General features: G+C 33.4%; 2 protein-coding genes and 1 pseudogene across 2 annotated transcripts; 2 read left to right on the top strand and 1 right to left on the bottom strand.

The window, feature by feature from the left end:
• Window positions 1–3,750: 3,750 nt before the first annotated feature.
• LOC133881050 (germin-like protein subfamily 1 member 7) lies at window positions 3,751–4,653 on the bottom strand. The gene is made up of 2 exons (XM_062320014.1): window positions 4,524–4,653; window positions 3,751–4,295 (listed from the first exon to the last, which is right to left on the bottom strand). Exons 1-2 carry the CDS (start codon window positions 4,651–4,653, stop codon window positions 3,751–3,753), a joined length of 675 nt encoding a protein of 224 aa, XP_062175998.1.
• A 13,324-nt stretch (window positions 4,654–17,977) lies between these two features.
• Window positions 17,978–19,073, top strand: LOC133882149 (germin-like protein subfamily 1 member 7). Its single transcript, XM_062321256.1, has 2 exons — window positions 17,978–18,177; window positions 18,391–19,073. The coding sequence occupies exons 1-2, from the start codon at window positions 18,051–18,053 to the stop codon at window positions 18,924–18,926; spliced, it is 663 nt and encodes a 220-aa protein (XP_062177240.1). The 5' UTR covers window positions 17,978–18,050; the 3' UTR covers window positions 18,927–19,073.
• A 5,242-nt stretch (window positions 19,074–24,315) lies between these two features.
• Window positions 24,316–25,081, top strand: LOC133882495 (germin-like protein subfamily 1 member 11; annotated as a pseudogene).
• Window positions 25,082–25,702: the final 621 nt, after the last annotated feature.

Raw genomic sequence — 25,702 nt, forward strand, 5'->3', positions numbered from 1 at the left:
AATATCGGCATTAGTGTCAATAACATCTAAAATAATTTAAAATATTAGGGCGGCGTAATAGCGCTTTTGTAAAATAGTAGCTTTTTACTTAAGCATTATAACGACGTGTTTTATAAATCTTTTACGCCACTTGAAAAGCCTGTTTTAAAACACAACTTAAAATATTAGTACTTATTAAAACTCATAAAATCACAAGCTTTAAAACAAAACGTTAATTGACACTAAATATTCTTTTTCTTTATTCATCTTTTCTTTTCTTTTTCTACATTCCTTTGTCATTTTCTATAGACTATTCTTATTTTTGTTTTCTTCCTCTTCATTCTAGCCCACCGAACACACCTCCCCCCACATAGTTCTAGAACCTCTTCTTTTCTTCCTTATCTCTTTTCTTGTTTCTTTAATTTGTTCTTTTCCTTTTCATACGTGTGGTCCCAGAGAAAAGGCTTCTAGTCCTTTCTTTTTGTTTGTCCCTTTTCTTTACTTTTCTATGTTCTCTTATTCTTCTTCTTTGGCCGGACACACACACACTAATTAACGAAAAGAAAAAACAGAGAATGAGAGAGGAGTTAGAGAGAGAGTTTCTTATACCTTTGTTTCTTCTCTCTTTCAATTGCTGTCTACCCGTAACAGAGGGAGAGATTCTATTTTCTTTCTCTTCTTGCTGAACCGAAACAAAGATGAAAAAGGGCTGGATTTTCTGTTTTCCTAAAGAAGAAGAGAGAGTTTAATAGCTCTCTTCTTGCTATTCTAGCCACCGGACCGAGAGGAAATCAGAGGAGAAGGAGAAGTAACTTGCAGAGAAAGAAGAGAGTTTTTGGGCTTCTTTTATATTGGAACTGGTGGTTGAGATTGCTTGCCTCAAAACTGATCAATGGCTATAAATCCAAGCGTGGGCAGCAAGAAGAATCAAAGGGTGGATTTTATACTTAAGCAGCACGTAAACCACGTGGCTAAGTAATTTCCTCAAATCCATTTCTAATTTCCCCCCTCCCCGTTTAACTTTTCATTCTCCCCCCCACCCCTCCATTCCTTTTTTTTTTTTTTTTTTTTTTCATTTCCTCCGCCCCTTTTTCTTTTCATTTTCTCCTCTCTTTTTCATTTCCCCACGCCCCTTTGACTTTTCTTTTCATTTTCCTGTTCTTTTTTCTTCTTTCTTCCCCTTTTTCCCTTGCACAGACGCCATTCCTTCTTCTCTCTCTTTCTTTTTTTTCTTTTTTTTTTTTTTTTTTTTTTTTTTTTTTTTTTTTTTTTTTACATAGACAGGGAGATGGAAAGGGAGACTGAGAGAGTTGGAGAGAGAGCCGTGGTCGACGACGGCGCCGGAGTCCGTAGGGTCATGGCTCGACGGCTGTGAAGCCAAGGGGGTGTTTTTCCGGCGTTTTTTTAGGGTTTTTTTAGGGTTTTTTTTTCTCTCTTCTGTTTCTTTGAGTTCTCTGATCTGAAAGTTCGTAATTTTTGGTTTTGTTGTTGATTTTTGGTGATTTTTGGTGATTTTTGGTGTTTTGTTGGTGATTTTTTGGTAATGTGGGTCGACGAAGGATTTCTGGTGATTTTTGGGGGATTTCCTGGATTGGATTTCATGGGGGAATGAAGGTGATTTTTTGGTATTTTGTTGGAGATTTTTTTGGTGTTTTGTTGGTATTTTTTGGTAATGTGGTCGACGGAGGATTTTTGGGAGATTTTCTAGATCGGATTTCATGGGAAAGTTTTGTAGTGATTTCGCCGGCCTTGCAGAAATTTCCTGCGAGGGAAAAAAAAATTGCAAAAAAAGTTTATGGCGAGGGCACTGGCGAAAAAAAAAAAAAAAAAAAAAAAAAAAAGAATAAAGAAAAAGAAAAACGAAGAAGAACAGAAATTAATTTCTATTCTTCTTCTTTTTTTTTTTTTAAAAAAAAAAATGTGGTGTTAGTAACGTATGGTAATTTCACGTGACTAAAAGTGTCTATTTTTATTTTTATTTTTTCAAAAATAAAATGCATTTAGCCACGTGTGAGTAGCACATGGCTAAATGTCACATGGCTAAATAGCCACATATATAAAAGGATACGTCTCTAAATGTACATTTAGCAACAACCGAATTCATTACACGTAACCCACGTGGCTAACTGCACGTGGCTAATTGGAAGTGACTAAAAACAAAGTTTTTTGTTGTGCTATAGCCGGGAGTGAATGAAGCGGTGTATGTTTCTCACTAACCTTTTGTATTGTGTGATAACAACGTAACTTACATGCGCACAGCACCACCCTAACCACTAAGTAGGTGTTAAAGTTGATAGCTCTTTCACTAATTTATATGGATATGTTGACAATAAACAATGCCTACCAACATCTTGTTTCAGCTTAATGAGGTAGAGAATACTGACTAAAAGTTGTTATGAAAGACGACGATACGTTGGATCCTCTCACCATGGATGAGAATCAATTTTCATTGTCTGGCAGAAAGGGTTACGTTATTACGTAAACATAATTGACAGACTTCTCAACCAAATTCCACAGGATATATGAACGCTAACTGGCCAGTTTGGAATTGGAAAACTATTTTATATATTAAATTTTAGTTATTTTTCAGCCTACTTTTTATTAACCATTGTTAGTGCAATTGTTGCACAAATATTGAACGTATATGCACCTAAGTATGAAACTGTTGAAAATTTTTGGTCTATTTAACAATTTTAACCAACCTAAAACCATTTAAAATGTTAAATTTTGGTTATTGTGCAGGTCATATAATTATTTTTAGTGCACTATTTAATAAATTCTTGTTAATTAGTTCACATTTTCTTTTGTCGTAAGAGTATTGTTACAACCCCTCCATAAACACGTCTTGACCTCCCCTGGCCCATATATGGATCTTGTAGGTCCCTTTCCACAAGTTGGTATGATTTTTTTATATTTGAGCTTTCTCCTTTTTTTTTTTTTTTTTTTGCAAATCTCTTTCTTTTTTAAGATTACAAGCGCTTCTAACAAAAAAAATTCCTATTCTGAGTACCAATTCACACCAATTGATCTTGTTGCTTGGTGGGACTAATAGCCAAACCACAAATAAACTTTAAAAATTTCTTCTATCAAATAAACTTTCCATAGTTAATTGTATCGTCATCAATAAGTTCATTTACACAAACTTTGTATTTATCTTCATCCACAGTCAATATTAGCGATGAATTACAACATCATCACTATTTAGTCTTTAACGACGGAGTATTTGGGACGACTTTGTCAATAGCGACCACTGCAGGTTTTAGTGACGACTAAGCTAATATTTTTTTATTATGCTAGAAATAGCTAACTCGTCTGTGTGCGTATTACTACGTATCATGCTAACTGCGAAGCCACTCTTTTAAGATTTTTAATCAAGGGGCATGCAATTGCTCGTGATTTTTTTTTTTAATATCAAGAATATTTAAAGTGTCATGGTATTTGGAATTACTTCAATAATCTACTTCGATTCAATCCTGTGCTTTCAATACCTCCATTTCCTTTCTTTTTGGAATAATGAGTAACTTTGTATATATCAAACGAGCAAAATTCAAAACAGAATTACACTTCAGCCATGGCTAAACAAACCCCTAATTAAACAATAAACTGTCTAGAATAAAGCTGAACAAAACTTTAGTAAACAACAACAAAACATGCTACGAAAAACAAAAGAAAGTGTACCTAAGAAGTCACTTCATTTCATTATTACTAACATTATGTTACAGCTATGAACCGTCTAATGGTTCATGGTGCATGGACATTACATATGTTTATCTAAGTGCTTTTTGAAGAAAACTGTTTCTGAAGATAGTTAACCACATTCTTGTTCAACTGTAAAGCTTTGGTCAGAACGTCAGGATTGATAAGAGGATTAGATCCAAATACAGTGTCTGCAATAGTAATGCGCTCCGGATTCTGGCTACTGAGACTTGAAAAGGCAAGGGCATCGGTATTTCCTACATTGAATTGGAAATTAATGAGACTAATTGGGAACACAAAGACGTCTCCCGCATTTAAAGCCGTCGTGAAGAGGCGGTTATCTGGGTTGGATGTGACAAAGCCAACATAGAGGGTACCCTTTATGACTGTAAAAATCTCAGTGGCATGAGGGTGAATGTGGGGAGGATTTAGGCCATATGGTGCAAAGTCAATGCGAGCCAAAGATACGCTTAATGTATTATTTTGTCCACATTCAAAAGCGTGACGTTCGACCCGAGTTGATCGATTTGCAGTGCTTCTAGGAATGTTTAGGCCCTGGAAGAAGAAATCGTTGGCATTGGCAAGCTTTGGGTCCTTGCAGAACTTTCCATTCACAAATACTGCACAAAGAAAAATTTGTTAATATCACAAGGCACTTAGATAATTAATAATGGTTTATAACGTGTAATGCAGAAATTAAAAAGGCCCATTTAAGTAATCCCTCCTAGCTACCATAACTACCTTGATATGTAGATCCCATGGATGAGAAAAAACAATCCAGATTCTTCAAATGACTTCAAAAGAACATAATAATAACAAGAAGAAGAAGAAGAAGAATGTGTTCCTACCGGCATCAGTGGAAGTGTTAACAGCAACACAAAAGTCTTGCAGAGGAGCAGGATCAAAGGCAGAGGCAACGGAGCATGCCAAAGCCATGAGTGTCGAAGCTATAACAAGGTAATTAAGAACCCCTTTCATGCTTATTTGTGGTTATGATCTCTTGCTTCTGTATATGGTGAGTTCTTGGTTTTGTGAGGAGTGAGAGATGTTGGGTGGGAACATATCTATTTATATCCGCGAGTCAATGAACCGGTCTATGTTTTTCACTAGATGGAGCCTCTAAGACTTGGAAAGCAATCGAATTTTTATTTAGCGGGTGAACCGGCTGTTATTTAGCCATATGCACTTAGTTTGCAGATATTAGAAATGCAGCCAAATCCGACCACTTCAATTAATTAATGGAATATAATAGTGCAGTTCTAATGCTGCTTTCTCCTATTATAAAAAAAATCATGGCTTAAACTAGAATATAACAACCACGAATGCTTGTCGTTTTGGTAAATTCCAAGGGAGTCGATCTTCCAATTAATACACCATGTTTGGGACAGAAATATAATTTACAATATTCTGCCACGATGTTTCATACGCTGAATGTCCTTTGGACTTTAGGTTGAATTTTTATTTGACGAATGGCTTAGTAGCCATTCTCATGGCCCATTATTTTCATGAGAATAGTCATTCTAAGTTTTAAAGTATATAATAAAGATTCTATCCCTTATCACATATATACTTTAACACTAAAATTATGTTTGGTACGTAGTTGCTTTTATTAGGAAATGAAATATACGATAATGATCTAACGATCTAACATTTGGATTAAGGATTCTTGTCGGCCATCGAAAATGACTATTTTTTAAATTGAGGAATAACTTTTCCTCTCAAATGTGAGTCGAATAGCTATTCCTCAATTTCAGGAATAATAATTCCCTCATGAATCATGATAATGACTATTTCATTTTATATTCTTCTATTTCTTAATAGAATAGTCATTCTAAGTGTCGAACGTACGTAATCTAAAATATTATATTTCACCTTCTTCTATTTATAATAAAAATTATTTATTTTTCTTAACAAAATAGTCATTTTTCTTATATTGTCAATGTGTTCGGTTATTTTTTATTTTTTATTTTTATAGATAAATGTGTTTTGTTATAAGTATATTACTCTTGCTGCCTGCTGGCCAGTGCATGTTAATATATTACTATGCACACAATACTCGGTCAATTCACGATGTTTCAATTACGTAAGATTTTGTTCCTAAAATTTAAAAGTTCATAGTTAAATGATTTCTATTTAAAAATACAATTGACCTATTTAGGACCAACTTAAGAATTGATGCCGCATCAATGACGCATTCGATCAGCATCTTCCTAATAATCATCCTAAAATTGTATTATATTTTATTGTTCCTCGTGTACGTGAATCTGTCTACCTTAAAACCCTAATATGACCATTTCAATTTATTTATAAATTGCGAAAAATCCAATTAAGTACAACAGTTAACTTTTTCAAAAGAAAAAATGAACAAAGTTTAGAAGCCAATACGGGACGATGCATCATCGCCAAAACTTTGATTTTAATATATTTTGTATTTACGCTTTTGCTCTCCCAATAAAAATGATCAGTTCCATCCTTTGGGGCAGGCGTAGTTTTACTCGGTTGGAAATACCTTCTAACTACAACCTCACGATAGACTGAATCATTAGAAAAGCAAAATTGGAGCAACAAGGTACTTAATATATAGAGAAAGCTTCTCTGACCATCTTTGATATTTCATTACTTTTATGTACAATCATATCCTTAAATTTTTAAAAGTATTAATTTAGTATATATATCTTTCAATTTTTTTCAATTTTACTCGTCCGTTAAGATTTTCCGTTAAATCCTGTCAAAACTACCAAAATACAATTTTTTTTTAAAAAAAAAAATTAATTAATTAATTATTTAGGAGTGTGTATTTTTGCAAATTCTGTTAAATCTTGACCAACGGCAAAATCCTTGCAATTTTTGTTTCTTCTTTTTTTCTAAAAAAAAATAGGGATATTTTAAAAAATTTGACACATTTCCATTATGATTTAATGGAAAATTCAAATAGAGGGGGGAAGTTAAAAAAAAAAGTTTATGAAAAAAAAAAAAAGTGTGTTAAATGGATACACTAAATTGACAATTTTTAAAGTTTATGAGTATGATTACAAAAGTGATGAAAGATCAAGATGGTAAGTGAAGTTTTTCCCCTCTATCTCTCTCTCTCTCTCTCTCTCTCTATCTCTATCTCTATCTCTATCTATATATATATATATATATAGGTTGAACATGACCAAGAGGACTTGCTTTTACAAATTATGCATTTGATTAATAAATCATTTATTTCGTTTTGAGCAGAATTCCATAGTCTCTTGGCTAATTTGGATTGGTTTGGCCTTGGTGATAATCTTTCCTTCGTTAAAATATACTATGTATCACTCCTATTTTGCCTATGACATATATAGATACCCTTTCATTCTCACGGCTCATTTCTTTTTGGGACTTATCATTCGGACTGGGATTTACTGTTCAGGTGGTATCGCGAGTACAGAAGTAAGAGTTTGACACATGAATGAATAAAATAAAACAATAACAGTGAAGAACTTATAGGAGGCTTTAACTGTTGACGTACAGTCTTGAAGAGGCAACAATATTATCTTCTTTTACCCATTTTTCTTTAGTTTTGGTTTTTACTATATTTTCAACAAGGTAAAACTTATCAACAAAATCAAAATAGAGCATTTCCATTTCGACTTTACTTATTAATTTATTCCAATGACTTAAGAATTTTTTCTTTTGTTCGAGGTTGAACCATTTTCGATAAACCCTTCTTCTTTCAATATTAGCTTCAGACTCAATAGCTTCAGACCTAAATTTAAAATACAATGAGAAACCTGTGCATAGCATGGGTTAGAGCTTAGTGTTTTGTCCGTAATACATGGATTTATAAGCTAAACATGCAGAAAGATGATAATTTAAGCTAAATTTCTTTCTAGATATATAACTAAGGGTGTACATGCGGATGCATATGTTGTTTATTTGTAGTATTTATAACTGCATCTATACCATATTCTTACAAACCGCATCCGTGTGATTATTACGTTTATTATCCGCTATTCGCATATTACATAATTGGTCTTTTGGGCCTTCTAAGGGTCTGTAATATTAAAGCATATTTAAAAAAAAAAAAAATTAAATAATTTGGAAATAATTTCGGTCAATTTTTAGTGTCCTAACTTGTTTTATAATTTTTTATAAGTCCTATTATTTTGAAATATATTGATTTCAAATCATTTTCTTCTTTTTGCCCAAGTATTTCATGAGAAAGTAATACAACCAACTGTATTAATGTAAATATAACTTATACATAATCCAAAACGACATCATTTTGGTATTAAACACCAAAACGACGTCGGTTTGGTGAATTTATTAAATATAATATACATAATATATATTATATATAAAAGGTTTGCGGATACAATTGATAACCACATCCACATACCCTAAAACTGCAATTTGCGTCCATAAGAAATGCTCCTAAAAAAAAGCCGAGAATGATAAAAAGTTTCTCGGCATTTCTGTTTATGCCGAGAAAAATTAACCATTATTTAAATTTAATGATTTCCACTATAACATTTCTTTTTTTTTTTCTTTTACATTATTATTACTTAGTAATAAATTTTCTCAAAAATATTTTTGAAATTGAATTCTAATGTAGTCATTGAAAAAAAGAGTGAGAATTAGAAGACTTAAAAAAAAGTTGAAAGTCAAGACTGATTTCAAAAGAATTTTAAAGTTTTAAAAAATTTTAAAGTTTAAAGTTTAAAGTTAAGACTGATTTAAAAATAAAAAATAAAATAATATACCATAAATAATAATATTACCTCCCAAAACATCAGTTTGGATAATTTATACATAATCCAAAACATTGCATCATTTTAGTATTAAATACTAAAACGACGTCGGTTTGGTGAATTTATTAAATATTATATATAAAGGGTATTAATCGCATCCACATACCCTAAAGCTGCAATCTGCGTTTACATAATTAAGAATAGTAGATAGGAGCGATTAATATCTTCCCACGTATCCATTCCTATATAATATAAACAAAAAAGTAAACAAGTATATACATGCAGGCCATGCTCGCTAGTGTAAAGACACATATTCAAAACACACGGAATCAAGGGATCGATGTTGATTTGGTCCGATGAGAAACATATAGGAGTACCACCAGAACGCTTCGGCCATTTCAGCTTCAAACATATATCTATCAATGTTCCGTACGTGCGTTCATTCGGGAATTGGCAAAAACCTACAGTAGATCGAACTGCACTGTTCCATTAAACAAACTCGTCAAATTTGGCAGCATGTTAATTTATTACTTGTTAAAGAATGGTTCACTCATTAAATAAAACCATATTTGAAGACTTAGCAAGCCTTATGATCTTCTCCACGGAAGTTAAAACATAGACCCGTTCAGTGACTCACCTCCATAAATAGTCGTCTTCCAATGCAACATTTCTCACCCCTCACCCAATAAGCAAGAATACATAGGTAGCATACTCAAAGCTGGAGATAACCTCAAAAATGATGAAAGGCGTTCCTAACTACCTGGTAGCCGTGCTCGTCTTGGCTTTGGCATGCTCTCTTGTCTTTGCATATGACCCCAGTCCTCTGCAAGATTTCTGCATTTCAACCAATGATTCTGCTTCTGGAGGTATGAAGTCATTTGAAGCATTTGTCCATAATATTGTATTTTTGCTACAATATTATGAATCAAAATTCTTCAGAAAAAGTTCTAGTAGGAAAATAACTTTAATGAATCAAAATTCTTTCTTATATGCTGTTTCTCCTTTTTCTTTTTTTGTCACGAAGTGATAATTGAGGTAGAACAAGTGCACGATTAAAGTTAATTACATTTTGAATCCACAATGTTTGAGACATCACTTTTAACTTCTCCCGATACATGCCCTTCATATATTCTCTTTTACATGTTTACAACTCACATGAAATACCTTTTAGACAATTGTGAACTCTACTTTGTGAAAATTAGTGATTAATTAATAAGAAAATGAAAATGATGTACTTTGTAAATACAAGCATTTAAAAGACAGTGAAAAATGATTGCATCGTATGACAGGGTACACTGGGACGTGCGGGATAACGATCATGGACTTACTGTACAGGTTAACGCTATGGTCAAAGGCGCTTTTTTTTTTTTTTTTTTTTTAATTTATTTATTTATTTATGTTTGGCCTTGACGTACATCCCAGTGTTTAATTAGTGGTCACTTTAGACGTACGTCATTAGCAGTGTGGGACATCCGAGGTCGGACTCTTTCGAGCTACAATTGATGGACGCTAGCGTACAATATACGAGGAACTAGTATTGTATTACAGGTCCCTTGGGATAGCGCCAACTTTGCGGGAAGGGGTTAATATCTCGAGTAGACTATATGGAGTTTAACTATGACATGATTCTTTTATTACTACATATACTTTATCTATATTGCATTCATGATCTTTTTATCAAATAAGGAACTATAAATTTACATTGGTGCATGTGATTTATATTTTAAACATTTCAGTTCACCAAATTATAACATGTGCACCATGTGTATTATTACTTACTAAGTCGTAGACTTACACTTGTATCTTTTCCACCTGTGAAATATGTGTTGTTTCATAGTTGGGACTACCTTTAGATGTCGGATTTGAGTTGAACCTCCAGGCAAATGCGGCTGATTAGCTTAGTGATATCGATCTGTTTAATGCTTGAGGACTTATTGCAAGATATTGAAGACCGCTCATGATAATTAGTGCTTTTTGGTGATGTTGTACGTACGTTTAGCATTTGAGGCTCAATTATCTATTAAGGTTTAGTTTGAATCTTTTATACTGATGATATGTTTAGTATGATTTCTGTTAATGTGATTATTCTCAGTAGATGCTCTATTTGTAATTATTGTTGTTAGAATATTATATGTTTCCGCTGCATAGTATTCTGTTTTTGAGGAGTAATAGAGATACCAGAGTCTTATTCCTTATGGAGTGGGATTGGGAGGCGAACCGTAAAATTAATTACCAATTAATTAATTTCTCAGGCTACTACAACCGCCCCACAACCCAAATAACCATCAAGGATCTGAATGCACCCCTAGTAAGATGCAACACCCAACAACTGATTCCTCACTCTACGAGCTCAACTAATTGCCTGTCCACACCATGTGCCCATTTCCAAAAGATTTAGGGAGGGAATCTCAAATTGAGTGACAACTTATTTCTAAGAATCCCTTGAACCTTGAAAAGGAAGGGCAGAGATAATGGCCTATATAAAGAAAGAAAGGGTACTATTCACACAGGTATGTGCACTTTGCCTTAACAAGACTATGCTAAAATTCCCTCTTCATATACACCAACTCATGTGAGCATCAGAGTAGTCTCAGCGGATCCAGCCTCAACGAATCCCCATAACCTCTTAATTTTCTTCCTTTGCACACTACAAAAAATAAGCTCATTAGCGGCGACATTTTGTTGCCGCTAATGAGTACTTTGTCGCCGCTATTGATCAATAGCGGCGACATGTGGCCGCTAATGAGGTGGTCACTAAAAGTCGGGGACGCTAATGATCAATAGCGGTGACCTCAAAGAGTCTCCGGTAATAATAGATAAATAGCGGCAATAAATGTTGCCGCTAATAGTATTTATGTGGATGCTAAAAAACTTTAAAACTTGACCTGTATGTCGCCGCCAATGCTCTATCATTAGCGGCGACATATTGGTCGCTGCTAATACTCTATTATTAGCAGCGACATACGGGTCACCGCTAATGATATTAAAAAAAAATAAAATAAAACATTATTAGCGGCGACACCAAAGTGGCCGCTAATGATATTAAAAAAATTAAAATATATATATATATATATAAAATAAAAAACAAATCCGAAAAAAAACTAATTATAGTTTTTTGGGATTTATTTTTTATTTTTTAATATTATTTTTTAAAAAATATATTCAGCAAAAAAGAAGAAGATAATTTTAAAGAATATATTCAACAAAAAATGAATTCATATGATTGAATATTTGAATTCATTATTTTTGGCAATTAGATTCCAGAAATCCTGGAACTAATATAAGCAATGAAAATGAGAAATACATATATATATTGAAATTGAAATTACTTATTTAATGATATTGAAATTATATATATATATCAGGGATTCCAACAAACATTTTCTTATTCATAACAAACTCCAATTTACTTTTTCTTACCTCAATATTTATAATAAAACACAGGAGAAGAATATTATACATCAAGATATCATTCACATCAAATACTGTGTTCTCCATTTCCTTAACCATTTATTTATTGCTCTTGGAAGAAAAGGATAAAAAGAAACAGATCTTATACTATAAAAGGAACTTAACAATTCATCCAAGGATAAAGGTGCAGTAATTTTTATGCAAAATTATGAAAATGAAGGTACCTCAGCAAACGAGCTGAACTTATTTTGTGAAGAAATGGGCTCCATACGTGCCTTTATCTGCTCACATGCATCCAAAACTGCATATCCATACATATCAGAACTTGCAGAAGCAGCTGTCGGTGATGAATTAGGAACCTGACCACCATGAAAACAATAGACAAAAATCATAACACCCATTATTCTTCTACAGAAAATCTTTCACAAAACCCAGAAATTTTCACAATCAATCAACCCAAATCAAAACAAGATAAAGACCCAAAAATATTTTACAAAACCCATTCGGTTTGCCAACAAAAATCCTCCAGATTTTTTCAAAAACCCACTCGGTTTCTCCACCGAAAACCAAATCCATCAAGTGAAAAATCAAAATCTGAAAATTTCATAATATCTACCAACCCAACCCCATTAAATTTTTTTACCCAAAAACCCTTAAGAACCCAGATTATTTTCCCATACCCATACGTCTTTCTCAGAGATTTTCTACCCAAAAATTTGGTACCCATCAACCCAAAATCAAAATCTGAGAAGTTACTTACCCAAAAATCGGATCCTCAATGTTTGGGGTCCGGGAAAATGCCCAAAAAACCCCTCTCTAGCGTCGCCGGCGTCGGCCGTGACCCGCCGGTGTCGGTGTCCTGCCCAGCGGTGGCTGACCCACCATAAACTTCTCCCTCTCCTTCTCTGATCTCCCTCTTCCTCTCCCCATCTCTCAATCTCCCTCTCTCAGCCTCTCAGAAAAAAAAAGAAGGAACAGGACCGAACAAAGAAGAAAGAAAAGGAAAATGAGGAAAAAACAAAAAGAAAGAGATAAACAAAAAGGAGAAAACTCTGAAAATTTTTGACAAAATTTTTTTTTTTTTTTTTTTTTTTTTTGGCTATATGACAAAAATTTTGTTAATAATTTTTTTTTAAAAAAATTACAAAAAGAGTAATTTTCTAAAATGATTAAATCTAATATTTATTTTTTAAAATGAGTTCATATTTTTATTTTTGAGAAAAGATTAAAAAAAAAGTAAAGTAAAATAAAATTTAAATCAACTGAGATTATTCTCAATTTAAAAAAAATCAAATTTAAGTTTCTTTTTTTATTTTATTTTTTTAGTTTTTTACTTATTTTTAATGTTTTTTTAATTTTGTTTTAATTTAATTTTTTAATTGAAAATGACATGTGGCAGGGATAATATGAGAATATTTCAAAGCCAATTAAAATTGAAATTAATTATTATTTTTTTCGTTAACTATTAGAGACGACAACAATGCCGCTGCTTATAGTACATTATTGGCAGCGACTAAACATAGTCGCCGCTAATGAGACATTATTAGCGGTGACTTTGTGTCGCCGCTAATATTTTCCCACAATATCCCGCGCATGGTAAAATATTCCCAGCAAGTTATTAGCGGCGACATATTAGTGTCGATTCAAAAGTCGACGCTACAATTTATGTTTTTTTTTTTTATTAGCGTCAATTATTAGCGGCCACACCAATAGTTGATTATTAGCGGCGACGTTTCAAGGTCGCTGCTAATGACCCATTAATTATTAGCGATCACTTTGGTTTCGCTGCTAAAAAGTTGAACGCTAATGAAGCAGATTCTTGTAGTGGCAGTTTTCCTCTTTGAGGGAACGAGCAATTTCTTCTAAAATGTTCTACATGATCAAGTCTATTCTTTATATCTTAGCTGCAGCTTTCTTTTTAATGAATTATAAAACAGAAGCATATTGGAGTTAGATCTTTTGTTGTAAACGAAATGCACCAGAAACATGAAATTGCATGAATTTATTTCTCCCAAATACCTACAAACCATATATAAGTAAGTACTCTAACTCTTTAATTTTAAGTGTCTAATCATATTCTTCTTATTAAATTACTCGCAACAATTAAAAGGTTGATAAATTCTTTTCTCTTGTATTTATCCTGTCTCACCGCATTTATTGTCACTACTCCTACGGTATTTCAATTAGTAGATTTCCACTTATCTTAATGATTCAAACTAATCATGAGTCCGAACAGTTAACAATTGAGTTTTTTCTTTTTTGGGATACAAAGGGAACGCGAACTTGAGCCTAAAAATACATTTACATAAAACACACCTCTTCAAATATAGACCTTAATCATCTATTTTATTTATATGTACATAAGAGTAGCTCTTTACAAACTATAAATCTCAAAAGGGAAACATACTATACAATACAAAAGCCATATCAGTCCCCCAACAATTTTATTGCTCTTAGCGAGGTTTACGCCATTACAAAGAAATGACTCCGTCTTACTGTGTCATCTGAAAAGATTTGGGGGGAAAGGGGTGAGTTTGACAACTCAGTAAAGAAAGCACAACAAACAAGAGTATAATATTTTTCAGAAAATTTTAAGTAGAGTTCAAATAATTTAGCAAATAAAGAAATAGTTAAATGACATATAATTAGATCAAATGTAGAATAAATGGTGCATGAATCATTTATGCAGCGTGTAAGTTTTAACCTCCCTTGGCCCAATTCCACTTTTAACCATGAGAGGCGCACGTTTGGCTCGTCCCAAAGAACGACTATGGCTCATCCTGTCGCCACAGGGGAGAGCAGTACCGGGTTAGGAACTTCCCTAGGTGAAGGCCACCCGGCCGGTAGCGCACACTTTAGTCCTTCCATATGGTTGCCATGCTACCCACATACTACATAGCACATAACACATATATGATACGGATCGTCTAAGACATGGTATCGCGGGGTTAAAACTGTGTGCACATTAAATATATACTATGATATTATCAATCTTTGTTCATATGGTGCACATGTAACACATATACTATGATATCATCAATCTTTGCACATGTAACACATATATTATGATATTATCAACTTTATTCATATGGTGCACATACTTTGAGAACTATGATTTCACCAACTTTATTCATATGGAGCACATGTATCAAATATAAACCAAGTATGATCACATGAGATTTCAATCACATCATATGACAAAAGCATTATTATATTGATAATATAAAAAGACAAGTAATATTAAAGAGTTGAAAGAGTTTAGAAAATCCCCGACTTTTTCTTTTGAAAAAGTTTTATTAAAACTTTGCCGGGGTTTTGAGGTAGTGTTTCCCTTACCTGATATCTTCTGAGCAATATTTTAGCTACCTTCTACCTAAATAAATTGCAAGAAGAAGTTTAGAGAAATATTTAGAGATTTGAAACTTAACTCTTAAACTAAGTGAGAGTTTAATAGCTCTCTTCTTGCTATTCTGGCCACCGGACCGAGAGGAAATCAGAGGAGAAGGAGAAGTAACTTGCAGAGAAAGAAGAGAGTACTTTTTGGGCTTCTTTTATACTGAAACTGGTGGTTGAGATTGCTTGCCTCAAAACTGATCAATGGTTGTGAATCTAGGCGTGGGCAGCAAGAAGAATCAAAGGGTGGATTTTACACTTGAGCAGCACGTTTAGATCCAAGGCCGAGAATCACCCTTGAGCAGCAAGTTTGGTTTAAACACATCTTGGGCAACACGTTTGAGCTTCAAGAAGATAAGAGAGTTGTAAAAAAAATCATTTAAAGGGGAACCACCTGCTGAAACGTGAGAGAGGACTAAATTAATGTGGGCTGGGCTGAGCTTCACGTGTGGACTGGGCTGGGCTCTTAAGGAATAGAAATGAGCCCACAAATATTATATATCTTAAAAAAAAAAAAAAAAAAAAAATTCTTTATCTTAATGGGTGATTGAGGCACTTTGGATTTGGGTGAAAACTCGATAACGGTTATTGGTTATTGGTTAAAATCGGTAACCGTAACTAGGGTAGCCGATTCGTCAAAATCGCCAACCGGGTAGCCGATTAACCGGTTATTTAATAACCGGCGGTTAGCGGTTAGTATCCGATTATTCGGACCGGTAACTAAAATTTAAAAAAATTGAGTGCCTAATTTGGGTTTTGGGCCTACTCTTTGGGCTTAATTTACACTTTTTTAGCCATTTAAAAAAAAAAAAAACATTTCAACCTTTTTTGACCCAATATGTTGATCTAAGTTGAATGAAAATAAAAGTGTAAAACTCTAAATTTTATTTTTTTAGTTTTATATATATATATATATGTGTGTGTGTGTGTGTGTGTGTGTGTGTGTGTGTGTGTGTGTGTATATACAATTATCGGTTATAACTGGTTTCAATATTTTTTAAAATCAGTAACCGGTTACCAATTATTTTCAATTAAGTACTAAATCAATTGGCCTATTACTTGATTATCGATTACCGGCCAGTTATAACTGGCCAACTTTACTCTCCAACTTTTTGACCAAATGAAGATGGTTCTGCCACCACCTAAATATGTTAAAAAGGTGGCTGAAATTATCATGATCGTTTGGCTCAAGGATAATTTAACCATCCTTTGTTTTTTTCCATATTTATAGTTTTATATTATAAGTAATAAAAGTCATAAGATAATTGAATCTGACATGAGATATTTTAACAAATTCCATTTGTCAAGATGTTGGACGGAAGTCGAAAATAAGAACCTCATTGCCTTTTTTTTATCTTATCAAAAACAATTTTTAGTCAATTTTTATACCGAGCTAATTCTAAATTAGTACAATCCCAATAACTATACTCTTGCATTTGTTTCTCCCTAAACGTTCAATGTATTGATCAAAGTCTGTAATAACCACGCGATCCAGGAGCTGACTCTTTTGACTTTTGAGGTCCTCAAACGGTCAAACATGTGTTTGTTTGTGAGGCCATCGTGGGCTTTTATGTGCAGACAACGGAGAAAATCTGTTTGGGCTTCTCCTGTTAAAAGGGTGGACAGTGGAAAAGGACAAATTTTTCATTCAAATTGAGGTCGTTGATGACATTGTTTCACTTCCATATATTATTTATTCTTTAAAGTATTTGATTTTTTACGTTTACATGTTTTTATTATGTTAATTATATTAAAAATATTTATATATATTATTTATTCTTTAAAGTATCTGCAACTTGATACTTTAAAGAATATAAACGACAAGGCCATCCTCTTCGCCATCTTTCGAGACTTCTCTTCCAAATCTTCTGTTAAAAACTCCAAATTACAAGGTCAGCGGTCGCCACCCCGAACCTTCTGATCCGTCCATCACTATTGATGTTGACATGCTGACCTACCAAAAACTACCCAACAAACAAATTACCAATCGAAGACTGACACGAAGAATCGCTATGCTTTTGTTTGGATGTGGAGCAACTTTCAAATATTCCAATTAAATGAGTTGACAAGAATATACCAATTAAATGCATGCTTTTAGCATGGTACGTAGCCGTTATCTAGGAAAGCTTTTTGTAGCATAGCAAATCATTTGATTTGGAGCATTTCACGCTGTTTGAACATCTGCATTTTCCTTGAATGCATCAAGTCATTAAACAATTTCACAACTCGAAACATCATTTATATTTGCACATGCACGTAATCCATATGAGACTTTTTGTTGAACAAGTCGTCTTCAAATTGTTAACGAGTACGTAATGCTTGTTGTAAACATTTTGTACACAATTTCTTTCTATTATTTTTTTTTTTAAGAAAAATTACAAAGTTTTCCGAGAGTAGCTCAATTCAGTCAATTGACTGGAGACAGTGGCTAGTTCATAAAGTAAAAGTGAATAGTTCGAATTTCGCTCCCGATATATATATAAAAAAAATTAAAAATAAAAAATTAAGTGCTCGTTAGGTCAGGGTCAACCGGTTGTAATTATTCTTGATTGAACATCTACAATATCCTTATTTGGCAGCTTAATATTTTAAATGGCACGCAACATGTTAGTGAGATGCTTCTGCCATTTCAATTTCCAATATGTGCAAATCGTGTCATTAAGTGGCGGCCGGTTCATCCACTAAATAAAAAATCGATAACTTACCAAGTACTGGCTCCATCTCGTGAAAAATGTGGACCGGTTCTTTGATTCCCGGCTATAAATAGACATGTTTCCACACAACATATCTCACTCCTCACAAAAGCAAGAATTCGGCAAATACAGAAGCCAGAGATCATAACAACAAATAAGGATGAAAGGGGTTCCTAATTTCGTTGTAACTTTGTCACTGATGGCCTTGGCATGCTCCGTTGCCACTGCCTATGATCCGGCTCCTCTGCAAGACTTTTGTGTTGCTGTGAACAGTTCCACTCAGGCTGGTATGTACACATTCTTCATCTTCTTGTTCTTATTATCATGTTCTTTTGAAGTCATTTGATGCATCTCGATTGTTTAATTTTCTCTCGTCATTGGGATCTACATGTCAATGTAAATATGATAGGAGGGATTACTTAACTGGGCCTGTTTAATTTCTGCATCAAAGGCTATAAACCAATGTCTTGCGTGACATTAACAAAGTTTTATTTGTGCAGTATTTGTGAATGGAAAATTTTGCAAGGACCCAAAGCTTGTCAATGCTAGTGATTTCTTCTTTCAAGGACTAAACATTCCCAGAAACACTACAAATCAACTTGGGTCGAATGTCACTCTTTTGACTGTGGATGACATATTTGGCCTCAATACACTGGGTATGTCCATAGCTCGCTTAGACTTTGCACCGTACGGCCTAAATCAACCCCATATTCATCCTCGTGCCTCAGAGATTTTAGTAGTCTTACAGGGTACTTTGTACGTTGGCTTTGTCACATCGGATAACCGCCTCATCACCAAGACTCTAAACGCAGGAGACCTCTTCGTCTTCCCAATTGGTCTCATTCACTTCCAGCTTAATGTAAGAGCGACCAATGCTGTTGCTTTTGCCAGTCTTGGTAGCCAGAATCCTGGGCGCACCAACATAGCAGAGAATGTCTTTGGAGCCAATCCACCTATCAATCCGGATGTTCTCACCAAGGCCTTCCAATTGGACAAGAATGTGGTTGACTCTCTTCAGAAAAAATTCGCGAGTTAGAGAACTATATGTAGTAGCCACAATGAATCGTTAGATTTGGTTTGAATAAAGTTCTCCCGGTTTAATTTAGCTCACATGTTGTAATGTCATAACAATATATAAATGTAATGAAATAAAATGGTTATGAGTGCAAGCTTTTAAAATGAATATTTCTATGATGCCAAGAATATTGCAACAAAAAAACCATAACAAAAAGGTAATGTGACGACCCTTCTTTTTTTTTTTCTTTTTTTTTTTATAAAAAAAAAAACAAACAGAAATTGATCATTACAATGACACAACTACTTGTCGCTCAATCAACATACGGTACACATCAGATCCCATAATATGTACCTGATATTCAAAGTTACATCTAAGTAGTGAAACATTCAATTATACCTAATCAAAATAGCGGAAAAACACTTTTATAACATAACTGTTAATCATAAAGAGCCATACATAAGTCTATATGTTTAAGGCTTAAACTTAACATTAATTACATACCAAAAGACTGGCTCTATCAAATACAAGTGTCACGTTGGACACAAACCAACAACAAAAGACTAGCAAAATGGGACACCCAAGTCCACACAGCTTCGAAACTAGCGATATGCCTCAGTCGCAGTACCCCAAGTACTGTGCTACGAGGTCATCCTCTAGATCCGCTGATCCTACAGCCAAAACATCAGTATTTGCAGGGTTGTGGGGTTAATCACATCCGTAAATGTGAAAGTATGAGTTCTCTTTACATACCATTTTGTATTCTCTCTATATCCCTATAAATAGGGATGATTTGTATTGTAAATCATTCAAGCAATAAGAGCATAATGTAGCCTTAGGGCTTTACCCTGTGGATGTAGGTCATAGACCGAACCACGTAAAATTCCTTTGTCTATTTTATTATTCCACAATCTTTATTTGTCATTTGTTTATGTTTTCTATCAGGGAACATATCTATTTATAGCCGCGAGTCAATGAACCGGTCTATGTTTTTCACTAGATGGAGCCTCTAAGACTTGGAAAGCTATCGAATTTTTATTTAGCGGGTGAACCGGCTGTTATTTAGCCATATGCATTTAGTTTGCAGATATTAGAAATGCAGCCAAATCCGACCACTTCAATTAATTAATGGAATATAATAGTGCAGTTCTAATGCTGCTTTCTCCTATTATAAAAAAAAATCATGGCTTAAACTAGAATATAACAACCACGAATGCTTGTCGTTTTGGTAAATTCCAAGGGAGTCGATCTTCCAATTAATAACATGCAATTTGATAAAGTACTCCTTCAACCACCATGTTTGGGACAGAAATATAATTTACAATATTCTGCCACGATGTTTCATACGCTGAATGTCCTTTGGACTTTAGGTTGAATTTTTGTTTGATGAATGACGAGGAGGCATATACCCTGTTGGCCTGTTCTGTGAAGAAAAAAAGTAGCCATTCTCACGGCCCATCATTTTCATGAGAATAGTCATTCTAAGATTTAAATTATATAATAAAGATTCTATCCCTTATCACATATATACTTTAACACTAAAATTATGTTTGGTACGTAGTTGCTTTTATTAGGAAATGAAATATACGATAATGATCTAACATTTGGATTAAGGATTCTTGTCACCCATCGAAAATGACTATTTCTTAAATTGAGGAATAACTTTTCCTCTCAAATGTGAGTCGAATAGCTATTCCTCAATTTCAGGAATAATAATTCTCTCATGAATCATGATAATGACTATTTCATTTTATATTCTTCTATTTCTTAATAGAATAGTCATTCTAAGTGTCGAACGTACGTAACCTAAAATATTATATTTCACCTTCTTCTATTTATAATAAAAATTATTTATTTTTCTTAACAAAATAGTCATTTTTCTTATATTGTCAATGTGTTCGGTTATTTTTTATTTTTTATTTTTTATTTTTATAGATAAATGTGTTCTATTATAAGTATATTACTATTGCTGCCTGCTGGCCGGTGCATGTTAATATATTACTATGCACGCAATACTCGGTCAATTCACGATGTTTTGATTACGTAAGATTTTGTTCCTAAAATTTAAAAGTTCATAGTTAAATGATTTCTATTTAAAAATACAATTGACCTATTCAGGACCAACTTAAGAATTGATGCCGCATCAATGACGCGTTCAATCATCATCTTCCTGATAATCATCCTAAAATTGTATTATATTTTATTGTTCCTCGTGTACGTGAATCTGTCTACCTGAAAACCCTAATATGACCATTTCAATTTATTTATAAATTGTGGAAAATCCAATTAAGGACAACAGTTAACTTTTTCAAAAGAAAAAATGAACAAAGTTTAGAAGCCAATACGGGACGATGCATCATCGCCAAAACTTTGATTTTAATATATTTTGTATTTACGCTTTTGCTCTCTCAATAAAAATGATCAGTTCCATCCTTTGGGGCAGGCGTAGTTTTACTCGGTTGGAAATACCTTCTAACTCCAACCTCACGATAGAATGAATCATTAGAAAAGCAAAATTGGAGCAACAAGGTACTTAATATATAGAGAAAGCTTCACTGACCATCCCTGATATTTCATCACTTTTATGTACAATTATATCCTTAAATTTTTAAGAGTATTAATTTAGTATATATATCTTTCAATTTTTTTCAATTTTACTCGTCCGTTAGGATTTTCCGTTAAATCCTGTCAAAATTACCAAAATACATTTTTTATTTTATTTTTATTTTTTTTTTAAAAAAAATTAATTATTTAGGAGTGTGTATTTTTGCAAATTCTGTTAAATCTTGACCAACGGCTAAATCCTTGCAATTTTTGTTTCTTCTTTTTCCTAAAAAAATATAGGGATATTTTAAAAAATTTGGCACATTTCCGTTATGATTTAATGGAAAATTCAAATAGAGGGGGGAAGTTATAACAAAAAAAAAAAAAAAAGGTGTAAAATGGATACACTAAATTGACAATTTTTAAAGTTTATGAGTATGATTACAAAAGTGATGAAAGATCAAGGTGGTAAGTGAAGTTTTTCCCCTCTCTCTCTCTATCTATCTATCTATCTATCTATCTATCTATCTATCTATCTATCTATCTATCTATATATATATATATAGGTTGAACATGACTAAGAGGACTTGCTTTTACAAATTATGCATTTGATTAATAAATCATTTATTTCGTTTTGAGTAGAATTTCATAGTCTCTTGGCTAATTTGGATTGGTCTGGCCTTGGTGATAATCTTTCCTTCGTTAAAATCTACTATGTATCACTCCTATTTTGCCTATGACATATATAGATACCCTTTCATACTCGCGGCTCATTTCTTCCTGGGACTTATCATTCGGACTGGGATTTACAGTTCAGGTGGTATCTCAAATACAGAAGTAAGAGTTTAACACATGAATGAATAAAATAAAACAATAACAGTGAAGAACTTATAGGAGGCTTTAACTGTTGACGTACAGTCTTGAAGAGACAACAATATTATCTTCTTTTACCCATTTTTCTTTAGTTTTGGTTTTTACTATATTTTCAACAAGGTAAAACTTATCAACAAAATCAAAACAGAGCATCTCTATTTCGACTTTACTTATTAATTTATTCCAATGACTTAAGAATTTTTTCTTTTGCTCGAGGTTGAACCTTTTTCGATAAACCCATTTTTTTTTCAATATTAGCTTCAGACTCAATAGCTTCATACCTAAATTTAAAATACAATGAGAAACCTGTGCATAGCATGGGTTAGAGCTTAGTGTTTTGTCCGTAATGCGTGGATTTATAAGCTATACATGCAGAAAGATGATAATTTAAGCTAAATTTCTTTCTAGATATATAACTAGGGGTGTACATGCGGATACAGATGTTTATTTGCAGTATTTATAACTGCATCTGTACCATATTCTTACAAACCGCATCCGTGTGATTATAACGTTTATTATCCGCTATTCGCATGTTACATAATTGGTCTTTTGAGCCTTCTATGGGTCTCTAATATTAAAGCATATTTAAAAAAAAAATTAAATAATTTGAAAATAATTTCGGTCAATTTTTAGTGTCCTGACTTGTTTTATAATTTTTTATAAGTCCTATTATTTTGAAATATATTGATTTCAAATCATTTTCTCCTTTTTGCCCAAGTATTTCATGAGAAAGTAATACAATCAACTGTATTAATGTAAATATAACTTATACCTAATCCAAAACGACATTATTTTGGTATTAAACACCAAAACGACGTCGGTTTGGTGAATTTATTAAATATAATATATAAAATATATATTATATATAAAAGGTATGCAGATACAACTGATAACCACATCCACATACCCTAAAACTGCAATTTGCGTCTATAAGAAATGCTCCTAAAAAAAGCCGAGAATGATAAAAAGTTTCTCGGCATTTCTATTTATGCCGAGAAAAATTAACCATTATTTAAATTTAATGATTTCCACTATAACATTTCTTTTCTTTTTCTTTTACATTATTATTACTTAGTAATAAATTTTCTCAAAAATATTTTTGAAATTGAATTCTAATCTAGTCATTGAAAAAAAGAGTGAGAATTAGAAGATTTAAAAAAAAGTTGAGTGTCAAAACTGATTTCAAAAGAATTTGAAAGTTTTAAAAAATTTTAAATTTTAAAGTTTAAAGTTAAGACTGATTTAAAAATAAAAAATAAAATAAAATACCATAAATAATAATATTACCTCCCAAAACATTAGTTTGGATAATTTATACATAATTCAAAACATTGCATCATTTTAGAATTAAATACCAAAACGACTTCGGTTTGGTGAATTTATTAAATATTATATATAAAGGATATTAATCGCATCCACATACCCTAAAACTTCAATCTGCGTTTACATAATTAAGAATAGTAGAAATGGGCGATTAATATCTTCCCGCGTATCCATTCCTATATAACATAAACAAAAAAGTAAACAAGTATATACATGCAGGCCATGCTCGCCATTGTAAAGACACATATTCAAAACACACGGAATTAAGGGATCTCTGTTGATTTGGTCCGATGAGAGACATATAGGAGTACTGCCAGAACGCTTCGGCCATTTCAGCTTCAAACATATATCTATCAATGTTCCGTACGCGCGTTCATTCGGGAATTGGCAAAAACCTACAGTAGATCGAACTGCACTGTTCCATTAAACAAACTCGTCAAATTTGGCTGCATGTTAATTTATTACTTGTTAAAGAATGGTTCACTCATTAAATAAAACCATATTTGAAGACTTAGCAAGCCTTATGATCTTCTCCACGGAAGTTAAAACATAGACCCGTTCAGTGACTCGCCTTCATAAATAGTCGTCTTCCAATGCAACATTTCTCACCCCTCACCCAATAAGCAAGAATACAAAGCTAGCATACTCAAAGCTGGAGATAACCTCAAAAATGATGAAAAGCGTTCCTAACTACCTGGTAACCGTGCTCGTCTTGGCTTTGGCATGCTCTCTTGCCTCTGCATATGACCCCAGTCCTCTGCAAGATTTCTGCGTTTCAACCAACGATTCTGCTTCTGGAGGTATGAAGTCATTTGAAGCATTTGTCCATAATATTGTATTTTTGCTCGATTCTTTTTATATACCTGCTTTTCCGTCTCCATGCAGTATTTGTGAATGGAAAGTTCTGCAAGGACTCCAAGCTTGTCTCTGGCAATGATTTCTTCTTCTCCGGACTAAACATTCCCAGAGACACGTCAAATCCACTTGGATCGACGGCCACTCTCCTCAATATGGACAAAATACTAGGCCTCAACACTTTAGGCATATCCTTGGCTCGCATTGACTTTGCACCATACGGCCTAAATCCTCCCCACATTCACCCTCGTGGAACCGAGATCCTTGTAGTCCTAGAGGGTACTCTATTAGTTGGCTTTGTCACATCCAACACAGATAACCGTCTCTTCACCAAAGTTCTTAACGCTGCAGACGTCTTTGTCTTCCCAATTGGTCTCATTCACTTCCAGTTTAATACTGGGCATACCAATGTCGTAGCCATTGCCGGTCTCAGCAACCAAAATCCTGGGGTCATCACCATAGCAAATGCAGTCTTTGGATCTAATCCTCCAATCAATCCTGATGTTCTCGCCAGGGCCTTCCAACTAGACAGAAACGTGATTAATTATCTTCAGAAAAAGTTCTAGTAGGAAAATAACTAGAATGATATTTGTAATTACCAATAATGAATCATTAGATGGTTCAGATAGAGCTTGCCATTATTCCCTTCTTGTAACACCATATCAATAACTTTAATGAATCAAAATTCTTTCTTATATGCTGTTTCTCCTTTTTCTTTTTTTGTCACGAAATGATAATTGAGGTAGAACAAGTGCACAATTAAAGTTAATTACATTATGAATCCACAATGTTTGAGACATCACTTTTAACTTCTCCCGATACATGCCCTTCATATATTCTCTTTTACATGTTTACAACTCACATGAAATACCTTTTAGACAATTGTGAACTCTACTTTGTGAAAATTAGTGATTAATTAATAAGAAAATGAAAATGATGTACTTTGTAAATACAAGCATTTAAAAGACAGTGAAAAATGATTGCATCGTATGACAGGGTACACTGGGACGTGCGGGATAACGATCATGGGCTTACTGTATAGGTTAACGCTATGGTCAAAGGGTTTTTTTTTTTTTTTTTTTAATGTTTGGCCTTGACGTACATCCCAGTGTTTAATTAGTGGTCACTTTAGACGTATGTCACTAGCAGCGTGGGACATCCGAGGTCGGACTCTTTCGAGCTACAATTGATGGATGCTAGCG

This window comes from Alnus glutinosa, chromosome 11 (genome assembly GCF_958979055.1).
Source record: "Alnus glutinosa chromosome 11, dhAlnGlut1.1, whole genome shotgun sequence".
Classification (NCBI taxonomy): Eukaryota; Viridiplantae; Streptophyta; class Magnoliopsida; order Fagales; family Betulaceae; genus Alnus; species Alnus glutinosa.

Coding starts and splice junctions, on each gene's coding strand:
- LOC133881050 (XM_062320014.1), bottom strand. CDS start 4,653: ATGAAAGGGGTTCTTAATTACCTTGTTATAGCTTCGACACTCATGGCT. Junction 4,296..4,523: donor TAACACTTCCACTGATGCCG/GTAGGAACACAT, acceptor TTCTTTGTGCAG/TATTTGTGAATGGAAAGTTC.
- LOC133882149 (XM_062321256.1), top strand. CDS start 18,051: ATGAAAGGGGTTCCTAATTTCGTTGTAACTTTGTCACTGATGGCCTTG. Junction 18,178..18,390: donor GAACAGTTCCACTCAGGCTG/GTATGTACACAT, acceptor TTATTTGTGCAG/TATTTGTGAATGGAAAATTT.